The sequence below is a fragment of the Alosa pseudoharengus genome, unplaced genomic scaffold (assembly GCF_046254945.1).
Source record: "Alosa pseudoharengus isolate Yale_2024_CS ecotype anadromous, Long Island Sound unplaced genomic scaffold, YU_APseudo_1.1 YU_APseudo_1.1_scf_2, whole genome shotgun sequence".
In the NCBI taxonomy this organism is placed as follows: domain Eukaryota; kingdom Metazoa; phylum Chordata; class Actinopteri; order Clupeiformes; family Clupeidae; genus Alosa; species Alosa pseudoharengus.
The window spans coordinates 34,370,494-34,389,758 of NW_027468663.1; the positions used below are offsets into that span (position 1 = coordinate 34,370,494).

Sequence of the window (19,265 nt, forward strand, 5' to 3'; positions counted from 1 at the left end):
TGATGAAAGGTTGTTGATATTTGAGCTGAACAGCCAATCAAATTATCACACACATTGAATGGACAGCTAGATCACTGAATTTGATAAAAGGTATATTCAGGGTTCCCACTCTAAGTCAAATGTAAAATTTCATGACTTTTCCCTGAGAAAAGAAAACTGAATTTGCATGACTTACTATGTAATGAATGGTACAATATACCGACCAATGATTTCAGTGCAGTCATGTAGCGTTCAAGAATCTTTTACTTTGTTAGAGCAGGAGATGAATAAATGGGCACTGAATAAACAAAGTTGGGCTCCTCAAGCAGGCAGTAAAGCTAATAACAAGATGTACACCAGTTCTGCGTGGACATATTTGTATAAATGTATTTTGGCAAGTAAATTGTAAACTCCTACAACAAAATTCCCTGATATTCCATGACTTTGTCCCAAAAAGGATAAAATTCCCTGACTTTCCATGTCTGGAATAGACTTTCCATGTCTGGAATAGACTTTCCAAAATTCCATGATATTCAAGAAATTCCATGACCCGTGGAAACCCTGTATATTGGATTAGAGTCACACACTGCACATTTGCTCAATTAGCGAGATGTTTGTGAGTGGAAAACATGGTAATTTCATGGTCACTAAAATTTTTCAGGAATTTGCTTTAGAATTCCAAGATGGGTTGCTTTACAAAGAGCAAAGGAAAAAATGACATGTCATTGTTAACGTATTTTAAGATGCAAACACAAAAAAAAAATCTTACTTAAAAATGTTATTTATTAAATGTCCTTAAAAACACATTTTCAGTGATCCATGGAGACAGAGCGAGGCAAAACATACCCACATAAAGGTCCATGCTACTCCGGCAGCATTGATTTAGTATCTTAATGGAATTAGATGATAAATGGCAATGTCTCATCCCAGCAGTCTGGCTTCCCCTTCATCTCAACATTGCCCCCTTTCACTTCTTCAACTTCTTCTGTGCTGCTTTCTTCTTCACCATCTGCAGTCTCTTCATGGCTTGAAGCTGAGACTCCTGCGAGGTGGGTGCTTTACCGTCGGCTGATGACTTGTTCCCGTTGTTGCCGTTGCCGCCTCCGTTGCCGCCCCCGTTATTTCCTGAGCCCCCGTTCCCTCCCAGGCTACTGCTGCCGCTGGAGGAGGAGGAGGATGAAGAGGAGGCCCCCGGGGAGGAGGCCCCAGCCACGGTCACCTTCCCCTGGCTGTCCCCACTGGAGGAGCGGCTCAGCACCTGCTTCCCCAGCGTCAGCGGTGGAGGTGGCTTCAGGGGCACTGCGCTAGACCCATTGTTCCCGTTATTGTTTCCTCCTGGGCTGCCAGACACTTTGGTGCCCAGGCCTGATTTGCCACCGGCCATTCCAGACAGGCCAGCAGGCTTGGTGCCAGAGGAGGGAGGCGTGGATTTACCACTGGTGCCCTGAGTGGTTGAGCCCAGCTTTGTGCTAGAGGGGCCGGCAGTGGAAGTCTTGGTAAAAGCTGCCCATCCAGTTAAGCCACTAGACTGCAAGGATGCACTGCTTGCGGTGTTAGATGAAGCAGCTGCCGATGCCTAAAAAAACATTTAAATGTGTTGCATTTAAACACATTAATGTGTGAACATGGACATAGCTTACTCTATAAAATAGTTGTGGTGATACTATGCACACAGTATGGCTTACAATTTCTAACTTATCTTTATGAAACCTACTGACCAGGTTATGAAACCTGCAGAGAGGAAACCTGGTAAGTGTGGTTGTGCTCAAGCTTACCTTAACTTCTGTTCTCTTGAAGGCCTGGAATGTGTTGGTGGTTTCCACTTTGGGTTTCAATTCAGGCTTTTTCACTAGTGAGTCCTTCACAACAGGGGCTGCACATGATGTCATAGTAGGAGAGGGTTTCTGTGGGGGCTTCTGGGTTTTCTGTGCCTGTGAAAGAATAGAACATACAGGTAATATACATTCAAAAGCTCTATTGAGAACAGTGACTGGAAGAAGAGGTTGTAATGTACCCTGTGTATGCTTTATCTTACCATGCGCTTCATTTGCCTGGTGCACCGTGCACAGTACCACACCAACCGTGGATCATTAACGTCCTTGTCAGTGACTTGTGGTTTGTGGCAGTCCTGGTGATACAAGTTGTGGCACTCCTGACATTCCACTAGCTGATTACCTGATGTGACGGTCATCTGCCTGTAAAAAAAAATGGAAGGCCATATGTTTAGCACGTCAACATATTTAACCTTTAAAGGATTTCATGTACTATCGGTAGTGTAGTTCCACACATGCAGACATTACTACAAGACTGTTTTGTGGACACATGCCTGCAAACCACACAAGCAAGGCCCATCTCCATAGCAAAGATATCAGCGCTGGTTTCATCAAGGCCAGAAAGGTCAGGCAGGCTCAGTTCTTTGCTTGCTGGAACAGTGATTGGGGAGGTGCGGTTCTCCAAAGGTTTCTCTGTCCGGGCCTTCTTTGGTGGATCAGCTACATCCAATAAATCTGTAACCCTAACCTATAGGATCACAAAACAGGTTTATTTTTTACAAATAATTGGGGCGGGACAAGGATATTATGGATTCATGGCTGTCTTCAAAAAGAGAACACACCTTTTCACTGGGCCTTTTCTCACTCTCCTTTTTGCTCTTTTCTGAACTGCTTGATTTACTGCTACTGCTGCTGGAAGATGAAGAGCTGGAGGAGGACTTTGAGTCCTGTTTAATTAACGTTACCTTAGGGCCTGGCACCTTAGGAACCTCAACCTCCTGCAAAACAGCAGCAGCATCAGGGAGACATTAGAGTTATGTAAGGTTTCTGAATTTTATTCACAGGAAAGAAAGGAATACGGGGGGGGGTAAACCTTCTGTAAGGTCCGGTAGGTCGAGTCGCTCCCTCTGGCCATTGATTCATCAAGTAACGCCTTCAACTTTTCGGCAGAGTCTTTACTTTTCGAATGCAAGTATCCCAGGCCTTTCAGAAAGATAGGGTCTAGTTCAAGACTAACTGATCCAGCCATAATTTTACCTGTGGGTACAGATCAAATAAAACGTACATGAGAACCCCTTCGGCTCAAATAATAATAGTAGTAATAATAACGTTACTGCTAAAAAGACATTGCTGAAAGACATTGATGAAGACATTGCTGAAATTTCGTTAATGTGGCGAATGAATTTACCTGATGATGAATTCATTTATTTAGAAATAGCAAGCAACAGTGATGATACTTGAAGCTAAGTAAATGTTAGAAACTAACATCACAGGCTGTTTTTTGTTTTGTTTTTTTTTGTCTCCAAGAATCTTAAAATCATAGTTAAATAACCACAGTAAATCGGACGAATGTTCATTAATTTGCAGGAAGTGCAGGTAGCATTATGGCTAGGTTATTTTTCACCGGTATATCTTACCTGTTATTTGTTAGGATTATAAAATGTATTCAGCTACCAGGCGAACCAAGTCAAAGTCAGTATTTGAGAACGTGCTATTGATAACATTAAAGCACAAATATTATATCGGACAGTAATGTCACAATAATAATGCACTTTCAAGCTTAGCCAGCTAGTTCGCCGCCAGACGTCTCCAACGCTGTCCAACCTTTAAATCCTCCTATGGAAACACGGCCTAGTTCATAATTTCATTCATTCGTTCGTTCATTCGTTTTCCCCAATATCTTATATATGTATACAACAGACTTAAGCAATAATCCAATGTAAATAATCCCCATATTTAAACAAGGGCTATACATTTATGTACAATTTCACTCAGGGAACGCTCGGATCCTATCGACTAGTTTTAAGCGTTACACAAGGAACATGGGACATGTTCGCGATAACGATTGGTTGCGCAGGTTGTGCAGGCGGGCTAACACTGCGCAGATTGGACACAAGATGCTCAATGATGATTGGACAGGCGGGCTAACACTGCGCAGATTGGACACAAGATGCTCAATGATGATTGGACATTACACTGTTCTATATAATAATAATAATAATAATAATAATAATAATAACAATTTTAAAAATCATGGGTTTTCCCAGCACCTCTTTACCATGCTTATCTTTGTAATCACGATAGCCTGATACAATCAGCTACACCAATTTATTTTAGCATTTCCCTTTAGTTTACTCATTTGACAGGGTTTGGAACTAGAAAAAGTAAAATACATGAATGATAATGTAGTCTAAGGATTTCACGTCATAATTCATGTATCCAGTCCCCAGTCAGTTACTGTGCCTAAACGGGGATTCGAGCCCTGGATTGCAGGGGTAAAACAATCAAATTGGGGGGTACCCCTTTAAATACCAATCTCTGAAGAGCAGAGATCAAAAGCCACAGTAGCCTATCAGTCTGGAAATAAAGGCGTCAGGCAGTCCTGTTATATAAATATACTCGGCTGACTGAATCACTGTTTGACATAATTTATTTGATCACTGTGTTCAATTAGATAGGCCCTTAAATATTTAAGGTAAGTGTACATTGTGGACTTAACCTACCATGCGAAAGATGCTAGCAAGTTAGCATAACTAGCTGGGGGAAAATGGCCAACTTGTAATTCATGAGCTAAACTAAAATGCCCCTTTATCTAATGATACGTGTTTTCTGCTACTACCTGTCTGCCCGTCAACTAACGTTACGATGTCACATGTTCACCATATTTCCATTACACGTTGACGTTGCAACTCAGTTCCTTTGTCGCATAAGATAACGTTAAGTTAACGTTAGCGGTGTTCGGGTAGTAGTTGAAGTGGCCTACCGGTAAATTAGTTAGCTGACGGTAAGTTAACATTATTTAGCTAGATTGCTATCGGTCTTGGACGAGTGTCAACACAAAAGTGAACGTTAACTTTGTGCTTAGCAGTTACCCCAAGTTTGGGATTCAAAGTCTGCTATGTGTAACGTAGTGCTATCATGTTAACATTGTAGTCTAGCTAACGTTAGCATTCTGTCAGGACATCCCTCTTCATCTTGGTGTTACTTTTAGCTGCTAGGCGAGGGAACGTAAGTTAACTTAGTATGGCTAGCCTATGTCGCTAAATAATGTATATGATTTCAGTGTCGTGCGTTATATTTTGCATTTGAACACGCGTGCGTAGCATTATGTCTGAGAACGTTAACTTACCTAGAAGTAGACCTAGGCATGCGTTGATTTTCGCTCAAATTCGTTTGTTTTAGGTGTAGCAGTAGTGTAACGTCAGAGAATGTCTAAACGGGCTCTGGTAACGTCAGCTAACTTTACCCTTTCGGTGTCGTTCTCTCATGTGTATGGGCGTATTAACGTTGTATATTACTGGTAATTAAATTGTGTTGACCTCCAATAGTTAATAATGATCATTGAATGTGTAACGTTATTAGGTGGATTTAGGCATCATAAATGGTTGTTTGTACGCGCTCGATACCAGGAACACATTGAACAGCGGTGGTGCCTGATGGAAAAAGGAACGACGCCACAAGTACACTTGCTAAACATTTACGGCTAGTTGGGTTTTCATTTCATGTTATTGAGAACGTTTAATCCATTTCCGAAAGATCTTACTTGCTGTGCAAATAAAAGTGGGGTATAGCTTTTTCTCCCCCTGATAAATTTGTTATATTGGTAAACTAAACGAACTAATTGTTAACGTTAGCCGGCGTGAATTTAGCATTCCAATAGCAGCTAGCTATACTAGATAGGGGTCATCCACTGCAAACGGGTCAACGATATCTTCAGACCTTGCATCCTTAACTTGGTCAGTGCAAGCGTCTTGTATAGTAACAGTAGCTATAAGGTTCAATCATGCGTTTTGTTTCTTATGTAAAAATTGTCAGTGTGTTGAACACGGTCGATCTATACATAGTGCCTTACTGTCATACGAAAATAAGACGGGTGTGATAACAACGTGCTAATGTTCTACACGCACACATTAAGTCGAAGAAGTAGGCCTAGTCATGAAATAGGACGTTGAATATTATATCAATTGACGAATGTGTTGTCTAGCTGTGCAGCAGCCTCGTCCTTTAAACTTTGGTCTTGGGTGTCTGGAGGGAGAAAACGGAGATTAATCTAGAAAAACTCAGAGCTCTCATAGATTCCTTTGATTTTCATCCCAAGGCCAACAATTATGGCTTCAAATTTGGAGCAATGACATTGTAGGACTATTAGTTGTAATATTTCATTATTTTGAATGTACTGCAGAATCAGTCACTTTCAATGTGTATACAATTTGTACTTGCTTGGAATTACAGCAAGAAAAATGCACTACAGCCTTACTTGGATGATCAAGATTCACGTTCAGATTTTTGTTGCTTGTTGGTCTCATTTCAGTAATTCAAATTGTTTACCAAAGAAATGGTGATGGAGAAGCCAAGTCCCCTGCTTGTAGGGCGGGAGTTTGTGAGGCAGTACTATACACTTCTGAATAAGGCACCAGATTTTCTCCACAGGTATGTATAGTTAGTACCCTGCTTCAGTTGTAGGTTAAATACTTTTGTATTCCTTGCCAATATTACTAGAAATGTTACTGCAATCTGTCCTCTAATCTGACAGGTTCTATGGAAGACACTCATCGTATGTGCATGGAGGTCTGGACTCCAATGGAAAGTTGGCAGAGGCGGTGTATGGCCAGGCTGTACGTACATATTTGAGTCACATTCCTTATTCCAGTGTATAATATTACACTAGTTTCTGTTGAATAGACATCTGTCATGTCTGGCAGGATGAAGCCTGGTTTTAAAATCTTCCTTAATAATCCACTTTTGCAGGAAATTCACAAGAAAGTCATGTCGCTACAGTTTAGTGAATGCCACACAAAAATAAGGCTTGTTGATGCCCATGCCACACTGAATGATGGGGTCGTTGTCCAGGTGTTGGGGGAGCTGTCAAACAATGGGCAGCCCATGAGGAAGTTCATGCAGACCTTTGTCCTTGCTCCAGAGGTAACTTGTTCACACAGAACATTGCAGAGTATTTGTCCTACTTGTGACTGGAAATGGGTAATGATGTGTCTGGTTTAGTTACTGGTGTGATTGTTTCCGCAGGGTTCTGTGGCTAATAAATTCTATGTACACAATGACATCTTCCGCTATGAAGATGAAGTTTTTGGAGATTCTGAGGCTGAACTTGATGAAGGTGAGTGTTTACTTGTCAATGATGGTTATGTGTAATAATGTCAAAAAATAGTGAATTGAATTATGAGATCTTTTATTCGTCTTCAGAATCAGAAGAGGAAATGGAGGAGGAGACTGAAGAGAGGCAACCCTCTCCTGAACCTGTTCCGGAGAATTCCAATGGCACCAACTACTATGAGCCACATCCTGTGAGGTGAACCTTCTCTCTCACGCAGACACAACAAATTGGAGACATAGTAATGGTTTCTGCTGTCATACAGGCAAACATGCGCAGTCTCCCTTACACAGTCGGTCTACTTTCTCAGTAATGGTGTTGAGGAACCGCTTGAGGAACCGGCCCCTGAACCAGAACCAGAGCTAGAACCTGAGCCAAAGGCCAAGGCCCTCAAGGTGGAGATAGAGGAGAAGGTTGTGGAGGAGAAGGAGGAGAAGGTACCCTCACCTGTGCCTGAGGAGGTGCCATCCAACACCCAGGAAGCACCCAAGGTGACACCACCTTGGTTTTGTTGACGAAAACGAAGTCCACTGTGCCTTTGTTTTGTGTGTTTTTTTTTAAATGGTGATGTCTTGCAGACTTTTTCCTGGGCCTCGGTGACCAGTAAAAACCTTCCTCCAAGTGGCACTGGTGTGACGCCCCATGTTCTCAAAGCACCAAGCTCACAGGTGAATGTCTTGCATTTGTGATGTTTATATTTATTTGTGTGTGTTTAGTAAGGATGCATGATATATTGGCGGCCAATATAATATTGGCCAATAAGTGAAAACATTTAAATATTATTATTGTTCCGATCAATTCCGGCCGATAATTTTCGCCAATATTTTTTAAAGCCCTAATTTCCCAACTAGGCCAAAGACCCATCTGGCTACACTGAGCTACTTGAGCTTCTTCCTCAAAATAATGTATGTTGATGTATTTTGCCATTCTAACCAGATCTGTGGATCTGAGTTGTAATCTGTGCAGCCCAAAATCCTCTCATGAATGATCCTTCACTTCATTTTAAGTGAAGGATCCTCCTTCACTTAAAGGAGCCACATATAGGCTTAGGCTACTGCAGCTGCTATTTTGTTGACTGCTGTACCATTGAGGACTATTATGAGTTTTGTCCAGCATTGGTGGTAGGTAAAATTACTGCAATTAAATGATGCTTATTAAATATTGTCCCCAATTCATGACATGAGACATGAGGATTCAGACATGAGGCTGACCTAAGCCACACTTGAATAAACGAAGGCTAGATGCAGCTAACTTGAGTTAATGGAATGGCTTCAGCCTCAAGTGAAAGTCTACGCTAGTTCAAGCCAGGCTATTTTTGTTAAGCGCCACCTTCATTAGCGAGGTTGATGGAATACCCTCCTGACTTGATGTCCTAGTTTATTGATGTGCCTGTTTCTTGTTTCTCTTTTTAAGCCCCGAGGGGACATTAAGACTGAGGCTCAGGCTCCGCCAATGCGGGCCCGGGACCAGCGGACTCGTGACAGACCAACCTTCACTTCAAGAGGACCCAGGCCTGGTGAGAAAATAAATCATCCACCTTAAGGCACTACTGTTTTTCACCACCAGGGATCTCTGCTGATTACTTCATTTTAATACCATTTAGATGGTGTTGCCCCGGTGGAATCCCAGGTCGGAAAACCACATTTAAGCTTCATCAACAAAGGTGAGGTCTAGTGTTTCCTTTGTGTGTGAAATAGACTTTGTTTGAGGGGAGAAAAGTCTTTCTACCTAAGCAACACCAAGATGTGAGGCATGTTTTTGTAAGGCACGTTCTGAAGAAAACCCAGCTCGGTTGCCTCTGAATATGGAGTTTGATCCCCATCTGCAGGGAGGGGAGAGCCAGAGCAGAGTGACACAGAGGGCAGACGGATGGTGAGGTACCCAGACAGTCATCAGCTCTTCGTGGGCAACCTCCCTCATGACATTGATGAGAACGAACTAAAGGACTTCTTCATGTGTGAGTATTGTCCTATTTAATCAACTTTTGTTTTTAAAGGAATACAAAACGTTTTTGAAGGAAACATTACAATATATAGAACCCTAGGCTCACAGGCCTAGGGTTCTCTTTAAAACAATACATTTATTTCTTAACCCTGCTGACACATCAATTACTTGTGAGGAATTTCTAAAATTCTTCATTGAAAAAATTGACAAAATCAGGCTCAATATCTCACCTGTAAACCCTCTTCCACCCCAGACCCTTGAGCCCATCAGCCCCTTTCAGCTGTTCTCTTCGGTATCCTCCTCTCAGCTGTCAGATGTAGTGTCTCATTTGAAGCCCTCCTTTTGCCCCTCTGACATCATGCCCTCTCGACTGTTCAAGGAAGTTTTCAGTATACTCTGCCCCATTATACTAGCTATTATAAACTGCTCTTTATCCAATGGTACTGCCCCCTCTAGCTTTAAGTATGCCATAGTCCAGCCTCTGTTAAAAAAAGCCCAGTCTGGACCCCAGCGACCCCCAAAACTTTAGACCCATCTCTAAGCTACCTTTTCTTTCTAAAATCTTAGAAAAGGTGGTTTTCCAGCAGCTTTCCTCCCACCTAAACAACTGCAACATCTTGGATAAGTTTCAGTCAGGCTTCAGAGCCCTTCACAGCACAGAGTCTGCCTTACTTAAAGTTTTTAACAACATTCTGCTCACCGTAGACTCTGGTTCATGTGCTGTCCTTCTCCTTCTTGACCTCAGTGCTGCATTTGACACTATAGACCACAACATTCTGCTGGCACGCCTACATGACAAAGTAGGACAGCGAGGCTCAGTCCTAAACTGGTTTAGGTCCTATCTGGAGGACAGAACCTTTTGTGTCAAAGTAGTTGCAATTAAATGAAAGCAAAACAGAAATAATTCTCTTTGGCTCCCCCTCCTCTGTCGCCAACCTAAGCAGTGCACTTGGTCCTCTCTCACCTAACCTGCATAGCCTAGTCAAAAACCTGGGCGTTCAGTTAGATGGGTCCTTGAATTTTAACAAACAAGTCAGCAGTGTAGTCAAAGGCAGTTTCTACCAATTAAGAACCATAGCCAAGATAAAACCCATTCTGTCCGCAACTGATCTTGAAACCGTTCAAACTGATCTTGAAACCTTCATCTCCTCCCGCTTAGACTACTGCAATTCTCTGTACATTGGCATGTCACAATCAAATCTAAATAAACTCCAGCTGGTACAAAACGCTGCTGCTAGGCTCCTCACCAACACCAAAAAGAGTGATCACATAACACCAATTTTAGCTCGGCTACACTGGCTTCCGGTCAAATTCAGGATTGAGTTTAAAATTTTACTTTTTGTTTTTAAAGCCCTAAAAGGTTTAGCCCCACCTTACATCTCTGAACTTCTGCCCCCACACTCTACTACCAGGTCACTCCGGTCACAAGACCAACTAGTGTTGCACGGTGTATCGATACTAAAAAGGTATCGCGATGCCTTCATGCAAAAAACGATACGATTTCAGACGTTTTTAGAATCGATACTTTATTAAAATAATAACGTTCTGTGTCTGTGTGAACTGCTGTTCTCACTGCTCCTTTCACGCATCTAGGCAAGTGAGCGTGTCAAGCAGGCAGCTCTGAGTGAGTGAGTGCGCAGCCAACGTCATAGTTCTTTGCCGACAGTTCTAGGCCTTGTGGATAAAACAAAAGGTGCAGTGAAATCTGCAACTATTTCGGATACATCGCGAATTAAGGCAAGCCATCAGGTACACAAAGTCATTTAAAAGCAGTAGGCTACGCATGGAACTTGGCAAAACACCTCGCAGACATATCCCAACATTTTTAAAGAGTTCAAAGAACGACAGGTTAACGAATATGCTATAGAAAACACGACTACATGGTTAGTGCCAAGTTCTTCTCTTATGTTTTAGTCTAGCCTAAGTGAAACGAGTATGGTTCTCTGGGATAAAGCGAACCTTCCTTCATCAATGAATTTTGACGAGACATAACGAGCTGTAATCATTTTGACGAGACATAACGAGCTGTAATCATAGGGTGCTAACGTGATGAAAGCGCAATGTTCACGCCAGAATAACATTACCATAACTTGTAAACGATCTATTTCATGTTCGGTCAGTAGCCTACTACTGGTAATATTTGTCATGGCATGTAGACTGCAATTTGTTCAATAATTATTGCCCAGATGTAGGATAGGCTACCCGAAATGCGCTAATTAAAGCCCACAGCATAATACCACCAAAGCGTGTTGAGTCCTAATAATAATAGCGGCGTATTGTTACAGTACGTGCTAGCAAATCATGTTATCAAAGAAATAGACGTAATGTAGTAATGCACACAGATATATTGCAACAGGTAATGGTGTAGGCCTATCTGACGAAGACCTGAGTGGTTGGAACGTCGTACTTGTACACTGGGCGCAAAGAAGACTATCCTCACATTTTCCCCTTTGCAACTGTCAAAGAAATCCCATGAACACGGGAAGGCCTAGGGTAGCCTATACTGTACATCAGATGGCCTAAAGATTAGGCCCCTCTGCATAGCATTCAGTGATTTGCATGCAGTAATTTGAACACTGACCTTGATCTAGCCTAGTTTGGCTATTTAAAGCTACTTTATTGCCAAAACACAACACAATGTAAATTAACTATAACAAACAATAAAGGACTTAATCACAGAAATTAGGCCTACTATTTTACTGACTATAAAAAAATAATCATTATGTAGGAAGTTTAGAAGTTTAGAACCCAGAATTGACCTACACACTACAAAAGTGCACCAAATTCAACACAAATGACTCAATACACTTGGAGGAGGTATGAGTCCTTTCTTCTCCAGATATCTTAGGATTTCGCCTTAGTATCGAGCATCGTGATATTTATGGCAGGTATCGTATCGAAGTCATAATTTTGGTATCGTGACAACACTAAGACCAACTACTGCTTGCTGTCCCACGTACACGCCTTAAAACCCGTGGCGACCAAGCTTTTTCTGTAGCTGCTCCAAATCTCTGGAATACCCTTCCTCCACATATCAAATCATCCCCTACAATTACCTCCTTCAAATCCAATCTCAAGACATATTTTTTCTCACTTGCTTTTAATACAGTATGATGTTTTTGGTCTTGTTTTAATTTTCTTATTTATTTTTATTTATCTTATCTATTTTCTTGTCGCTTCTACTAATGCTGTCTTGATATGAATAATCACACTTAGTTTGTGTAGATGTATGGCCTTTGTGTAGATGTATGGTCTTATTGTTATGACTTATTAGCTAACCTTTTCTTTGTTCAGCACTTTGGCTCAACCCCTGTTGTTTTTAAATGTGCTATATAAATAAATGACTTGACTTATTGTAGCTACATTTTTTTTTTTTTTATGAATTTGTGCTTGTTCTCCTTTTCTCTAGCATTCGGCACTGTTGTTGAGCTCCGGATTAACACCAAGGGTGTCGGCGGAAAGCTGCCGAACTTTGGTTTTGTGGTCTTTGATGACTCTGATCCCGTGCAGAGAATCCTTACAGCTAAGGTGCGAACGGTATAAAAGGTTTCCCCCACATTACATATTTTAAAACAGGTTTCTAGTGTTGCTTTAGGAAATCTGTTCTATATGTGCCTTTCAAAAATAATCGTATAAAGTGCAGTGGACCGCACAGTAATGTACACTACCAGTCAAAAGTTTGAAGACACTTGGAGAAATTTCCATTCCACTCCATTATAGACAGAATATCAGCTGAGATCATTTGCATTGTTTTTTTAATAAGGTCAGCAGTTTTCAGATTACACTATGTGCTTACATATTTGCAAAAGGGTTCTCTAATGTTTTCTCAGTTAGGCTTTTAAAATGATATCAGATTAGCAAACAGAATGTGCCTTTGCAACATTGGATGAATGGTTGCTGATAACGGGCAATGTAGATTTCATTAAAGATCAGCCATTTCTTTCTACAACAGTCGAGAACCCTTTTGCAATTATGTAAGCACATAATGTAATCTGAAAACTGCTGCCCTGATTAAAAAAACAATCCAAATGATCTCAGCTGGTATTCTGTCTATAATGGAGTGGAATGGAAATTTCTAAGTGTCTCCAAACTTTTGACTGGTAGTGTAGCATTGCTAGAATGTCAGTCACTACATGTGAGGCCCTGACAATCAGTTTTTGTATTGGCTGTAAAATTGTACCCTCATTTTGACCCCCGTTTGTCTGGTCTTGATTTCATCTCAGCCCATCATGTTCCGTGGCGAGGTGCGTCTGAACGTGGAGGAGAAGAAAACGAGGGCTGTGCGGGAGCGCGAAACCCGTGGAAGCGGACCGGACGACCGCAGAGACCTGCGACGCAGCGACCGCGGCCCTGGAGGCCCCCGCGGCGTGTCCGGTGCAGGGATGATGAGGGAGCGCGATGGTAGGGGCCCACCCCCCAGAGGGGGCATGGCCCCTAAAGCAGGTCAGGGCTCCGGCAGAGGGGCCGGCCCACAGGGTGAGGGCCGCTTCAGCACCCAGCGTCGCTGAGCCTGCAACGCCCCTGCAGTTTGGAAGTAGTACCATGTTCATCTTTACCGTTCGCGTTAACGAAAGAAAAAGATCTACATGTATACAAGTATATATATTTTTTTTTTTTTTTTTTTTTTTTTATGTTTTTTTTTTTTTTTTTTTTCCAAGTTGGAATGTGACGCAGCCTGCCAACCATTTATTTTGGTTTGAAACAGACAAACAAAATCCTTTGCTACTAGCTTTTGAGCAGAGCATCCTTTTCTGGTTTCTCCAGATTTCACGAACTTCAATTTGTAAATGTGACTAAATACAAACCAACAAGGAATTATCTGCAGAGTTTGGCGGAACTGGTAGACTTTGGTTTTGATAGTTTAGCCCATTTGGCAAAGAGATTACATGCCTCAAATTTATTGAGGAGATACTTTGAGAAAGCCCTCCATTGCACATTTTTTCTATGATCGTTTTCTTCTCATTACCATTTAATAAGTGTTGGGTACACATTTTGTGCAGTTGGCAAACTTGCCTTTTATTTCTTAAATTCTTTTTTAGTTTTCTTTTAATAAATACTGCTTCAGCAGCATAAAAATGCACTCATTCATATGCACTAATGGGTACTTTGACATATTGACACCATAATATGCAGCTTGATGGACACCCTGACTTGATGTCTTTAAGCTAACCTATTGAACTGGGCAGGATTCCCTTACTGCCTGTGTGTGCTGTGACCAATATTTCTCATACCTGTTTAAGGTTTCTGTTATTGCTGGAAAGTAACAAAGTTCTTTTTTTATTATTATTTCAAGAAAGCTGCACCCTGGACTCAAAGCCTAAAGGGAAAGAAAAAAAACCTTAAGTGCACACAGCAACAATGTACATGAACAATAGGAGGGTGACATTGAAAGTGGCAGTTTGTTTGTTTTCTTTATCACTGAAAAGATTTGTTTTTATTTTATCATTGTTAATGTTTTTTTTAACCCTACTCTATAGTGAAGGATGGCTAGAGGGATGTCTGGATCAGCACTGACTCCATATGAGATGCCATATGAAATGTATGGTTAAAAACTGAAAAAAAGATACTTTAATGAACAGTCCTGTTTTAGCAGGAATTTCTTCTTACCTTGACTTAATACAAGCATGATGGTGCCTTCTCTTGCATCCCTTCAGTCTTACTGATGAGCTGTGGCTGGGTGGGTTTCTCAGCAAAGTGCAACAGCCATTACAATGTCTAATACAGGGCAACGGGGCAGTATTCTACACCACTTCGCTGGTGCATGTTTCTCTGGCTCAAATTGTATTTTTTTTGGACAGCTTTTGAGTTCCAAATATATGACCTGCTGTAAGTTTTGTATGTTTATTTTTTTATATTGGCTATAAGAGAACAAAAAAATTGTGCCTAAATTATGATTGAAAAGTCAAAAGTGGTTGTGACAGCAGATGTGAAGCAGTTGACCAAAGTTGCTTCCATAAGCGAATAAACAACAATTCCAGGGGAACTACAGTGAGATCTACTGCAACAAATGCATATACACTGACAATTTGGACACTAAAAAAGAAAACGGAAACACTTTTTTTGGATGGACTACAACTCTCCTGTTGCAAACTTTTGAACTCGGAACTGAATGGATACAAAGACAAAAAAAATGGATTATTGATGTCTCATCTCGCTCTATGAGGTGTAGCTTTGGAGATTGAGGTTTGACATTTTATAACAGTTTTCACATGCCATAAATCTTAACCCACCTCAGACCAGCGTGGATAAGCCCAAGACAGGAGCACATTAGGCTAGGCTTTCATATGTTTACTTTGAGATGAGCAGGTCCCACTTTGTACTGACCTCCCCTGCCCTAGCAGAGCACCCAAGACTCTGTGTTGCCATCCTCTTTGCATGCTGTGTGCTCTGACCCATCTCCACTGGGGAGGCTGTGGTATTTAAGCCCGGCCTTCTTTGCCAGTAAATATGAGTGGGAGTGGAAGGGCCTCAAGAAGCAGCTTGAACAGGATATGTATGAAACAGTGAAAGATTTCCAGTTGTCATTAAGCTATTATATTTTATTTTTGCACTGATTTGGGAAATACTATTTGATGTAGCACCTTTTTTTTTTTTATTACAAAAATGGACTTAACAGTCTTCCTTGCTAGGTAGTCTTGCACTATTTCCAATGGTTTTGGGACAATCGCTGTCAGTGTAACTGCATTGTTCTTACTTTTTATGCAGATTGATTGGGAAGAGGAGTGGTGGCTCTCTTGAGCTGTCCATATCAAGTGTTAATTAATTTTGTAAAATACATGACCAAAAAGCACTCTATGAAGAGTTTTTGCAATGTGGACTTAACCTACTGTTCTCTGTAGAAGATTTTCTCACAGTGCATTAGTGTGTCTGACCTGGAGTGGTCATTTGCATGGCGGCTATTGGAGTTGGCATTTTGACCTGGCTCTGTAACTGGCACGCCCTGTGTTTGGGATGGATCCACCTCAACCCTTATCAATAACTCTATTAAGGTGTTGCATACATGGTTCATTTTTTTTAAAGTACATTTAAGGATTGAAAGGAGTCCTTATTAGAACAGAATATCTTTGTCTACAGTTAAACTTGTGAATACCCGAATTTGAATGCTCAGAGCATTGTCTTCGGAGAAGTTTACACAGACAGACTGCGTTACTCTTACCACAGTAACTTCAGTAACCCTAATCCACCCAAATTCAAAGCACCCCCCAAAGCAAAGGCTGTAAATTTGATCCACTGTTAAAGGTGCAGTGGAGAGAATTTTTGTGTCATCATTCCAGTTCTGTGTGTTCCATGGAGTAGAATCATCCTCTTGGCTTTAGCAGGTGTGGTAAGCAGTGGATTGCCTTTACTTGTTTTTGTTTTTGCCTTTATTGTTTTTTTTTGTTGTTTTTTTTGTAAGTAGAAAATGTGTTGCAGGTGGAGCAATTTTATTTGGTTTGTTTCTAGTTTTCCATTTTGAATGTGTTAAACTTAACATACAATAAAACTACTGATATCTGCACTATGTGGTACTGGTGTTTTGCATAAAAGTGTCTATAATAGCCTTCACACACTCAATTCACGGAAGAAATTCAATTCACGGAACTCAAGGAAGAAATTTCTGGTACAAGGCTCAACATGAACCAACTGAAGTATTATTTCTCATGTAGACAATGAACGCACTTAGGTTTACCACAAAGTGTTTGTCAACACTGGCATGATGAGAAGAGATTGTTTAATAGAACCATAATCATTGCTTTCATGTTTCAACTAGCTGGCTAAACTGAGCAGGAAATCTCCAAGAAGATACTTCTCTTCAGTCCTGGCAGCCACTGTAAATGGACCTGGCAGAACGTTAGAGGCATTCCAACTCGCTATGGAACAACACTGCAAGTGGGCTCTTGCCTTCAACTGCTTTCAGATGATGAACAAATCAGACCAAGCAAAAGACAACATTGTGCTTAAGCCATACAGTCATTGGCTAAAACAAAATAAGTACACAATATATTTAGCCTGGAAGCCAGATCGAATTTACCCTGCCCAAATTCAGAATAGAACTGAGTGGTTACGCCTGGCTACAATATCTTGGTACTATGAAGATTAATATTATGTATTACAAAGATGGGATTTTGGCTGATGGTTGGTGAAAACATGAAATGCATAATTTATTGTTGGATTATAAGGAAGCTACTTTCATGTTTATTTTCATGTTCAATCCAACCTTAACTCTGATCTAGTCACTTATCTCATCAGAAGAGCCAGTTACCCCTAACATACCATGGACACTTTGGACGCCGTAAGGATAGCCAAAGACTCTTTGGTGCCTTATACCTGGGATATAGGAGTGTGGCCCAATGACTGGTCTTTGGAACTGATATCCTGCTGGAGGGAATGGCCATCTGTAATTGGTTGGAAGAAGACGGTGGTAATGCATTCCCGTATGTGCATTAGTAGGAAGCCACGCTGGGCCGGACCAGCCGCCACGACCCTGTATATAGCCAAGTCTGCCGTTAGCCAGGTATGGAGGGTAAAGCACAATGGTGTCGTACGAAACCTCAGGCCTGGGAGGCTCAGGTGGCACAGTGGTGGTAGGTGAGGGGGATGAGGGGCCTGGGGTGGCGATGGGGACAGTGGAGGCTTCAGGTCCAGTGGAGAGAGCTTCTTCTGTGACTGTGATGACCTGACAGTCTGGTGTTTCTATATCTACCTGAGCCAATGCAGTTATGGGATTTTTGCTGTCTTGTCCAACAAGCAGCCCTGAAAGAACATTTTAAAAGATTACATGATTTTGCTACAATAAAGGTAGTAATTGTAAATTTGTAAGAAGCTGATTTTGTCCCACAAAAATGTTTATTGACAACTTAAGGCTTTTGGGAATTCCTCCTATAATACAGTAACTAGGCTACTTTACAATGGATTATAGTTTGGAAGTGAGACCTTGGTCTGAACCATCTCCAAGCATATTCCAGGGGTGATCATCATTGCCTGCAGCATGGTAAAATCCAGAAACCACATTGTTCTCTGAAAGCATTATATGGACTTGTCAAGATTCATGCGTAACTCACCCATATTCCATTTATGTCTCTAAATAAAACAATATGTTTTGAGTGACACAGAACACTGACTTTGAAATCTTTTTTTTTTTCTCTTCTCAGCATTCATTGTAAATCCCAAGATATTTTAAATGACTACTACCTATAACAAATCCAATATTTTGTATACAGGTAACAAAAACTATTGTGATTTTATTACTATTTAGATACAGTATTTATCTTAAAACATGTCCTACCTGCCAGGTGTACCTCTATGAGGAATCGCAACAAGACAACAGCCACCGTGAGAGTCATGGTGAAACAGTGAGCGGTGATGAGATGAGAGGACTGTTATATATTGACAAAGGTATTTCACACCACTAATTGATGTGCCCTTTGGCTAATTCTGTGGCTTATGATTCAGTGTGACCAATATCATAAAAATGTTGGTAGAATTAAATTGTCTGGGTGGTACCTCTCTCTCATGTCAGGAAAATGAGGATAGAATAAAAGAAAGTGGAAAGAAACTACAAGCCCAATTCCGAAAAAGTTGAGATGCTGTGTAAAATGTGTAAAGAAAACAGGATACCATTATTTACAAATCATGTTAACCCTATTAATTGTAGTCCAACGACAACATATCAACAGTTGAAGGAGAACAAATGTATTGTTTTTTTGAAAATATATGTTTTCATTTTGAATTTGAGGCAATATGTCTTAAGAAAGGTGGGACAGGGGCATGTTTACCACTGTGTTGTACACTGTTTAGGGACTGAGGAGACCAGTTGCTAGAGTTTAGAATGATATGTTATCCCATATTCACCCGATAGGATTTCAGCTGCTCAACAACAGTCTGGAGTCTTCTTAATCATGTTTTTCATTCTATGATGTGCCCACTTTCACAGGTCTGCAGACAGACTATTTTAGCATCTGCACTCTTATTCAATGGAGCCATATAGGCTACACTGTAATATGTGCATTTTGGCATTTGACATGAACATTTCGAAGCTGTGTTCGAAATGTTCACTCGTTCACTCACTCACTCATTTACTGTTATATAGTGCACTATAGTGAACGAGTGAACATTTCGAACACAGCACAGCAGTATACAGTATGTTGCACAAAACCTGTGTACATAATTCAGAATTAATTGTGCCTTGCCAGATGTGCAGGATGCCTGTGCCATTGCCACTAATGCACCTCCATATCATAAATGCTGGGTTTTGAACTGAG

General features: G+C 41.1%; 2 protein-coding genes across 7 annotated transcripts; one reads left to right on the forward strand and one right to left on the reverse strand.

Annotated features, from left to right (window-relative positions):
* Window positions 1-35: 35 nt before the first annotated feature.
* On the reverse strand, window positions 36-5,193 carry ints12 (integrator complex subunit 12). Of its 2 annotated transcripts, none has more exons than XM_076294749.1 (7): window positions 5,101-5,193; window positions 2,845-3,008; window positions 2,594-2,749; window positions 2,302-2,499; window positions 2,015-2,170; window positions 1,755-1,910; window positions 36-1,555 (listed from the first exon to the last, which is right to left on the reverse strand). In XM_076294749.1, the coding sequence occupies exons 2-7, from the start codon at window positions 2,998-3,000 to the stop codon at window positions 947-949; spliced, it is 1,431 nt and encodes a 476-aa protein (XP_076150864.1). In that variant the 5' UTR covers window positions 3,001-3,008; window positions 5,101-5,193; the 3' UTR covers window positions 36-946. The 2 variants fall into 2 exon arrangements, with proteins under 2 accessions (XP_076150864.1, XP_076150862.1); XM_076294747.1 differs by lacking the exon at window positions 5,101-5,193 and adding an exon at window positions 3,389-3,797.
* On the forward strand, window positions 4,306-16,522 carry g3bp2a (G3BP stress granule assembly factor 2a). 5 transcript variants are annotated; one of them, XM_076294742.1, is made up of 13 exons: window positions 4,306-4,446; window positions 6,283-6,401; window positions 6,505-6,586; window positions 6,720-6,893; window positions 6,996-7,086; window positions 7,173-7,278; window positions 7,391-7,571; window positions 7,659-7,748; window positions 8,494-8,596; window positions 8,684-8,743; window positions 8,909-9,037; window positions 12,434-12,552; window positions 13,248-16,522. In XM_076294742.1, the coding sequence occupies exons 2-13, from the start codon at window positions 6,307-6,309 to the stop codon at window positions 13,530-13,532; spliced, it is 1,515 nt and encodes a 504-aa protein (XP_076150857.1). In that variant the 5' UTR covers window positions 4,306-4,446; window positions 6,283-6,306; the 3' UTR covers window positions 13,533-16,522. The 5 variants fall into 5 exon arrangements, with proteins under 5 accessions (XP_076150857.1, XP_076150859.1, XP_076150861.1 ...); XM_076294744.1 differs by lacking the exon at window positions 4,306-4,446 and adding an exon at window positions 4,460-4,755; XM_076294746.1 differs by lacking the exon at window positions 4,306-4,446 and adding an exon at window positions 4,460-4,736.
* Window positions 16,523-19,265: the final 2,743 nt, after the last annotated feature.

Excerpts from the sequence above, each read along its gene's own strand:
- g3bp2a (XM_076294742.1), top strand. The coding sequence starts at position 6,307 with ATGGTGATGGAGAAGCCAAGTCCCCTGCTTGTAGGGCGGGAGTTTGTG. Across the intron at positions 6,587-6,719 it reads AGGCGGTGTATGGCCAGGCT|GAAATTCACAAGAAAGTCAT; the intron begins GTACGTACATAT and ends CCACTTTTGCAG. Across the intron at positions 9,038-12,433 it reads ACTAAAGGACTTCTTCATGT|CATTCGGCACTGTTGTTGAG; the intron begins GTGAGTATTGTC and ends CCTTTTCTCTAG.
- ints12 (XM_076294749.1), bottom strand. The coding sequence starts at position 3,000 with ATGGCTGGATCAGTTAGTCTTGAACTAGACCCTATCTTTCTGAAAGGC. Across the intron at positions 2,750-2,844 it reads CCTACCGGACCTTACAGAAG|GAGGTTGAGGTTCCTAAGGT; the intron begins GTTTACCCCCCC and ends GCTGTTTTGCAG. Across the intron at positions 1,556-1,754 it reads TCAAGAGAACAGAAGTTAAG|GCATCGGCAGCTGCTTCATC; the intron begins GTAAGCTTGAGC and ends ATGTTTTTTTAG.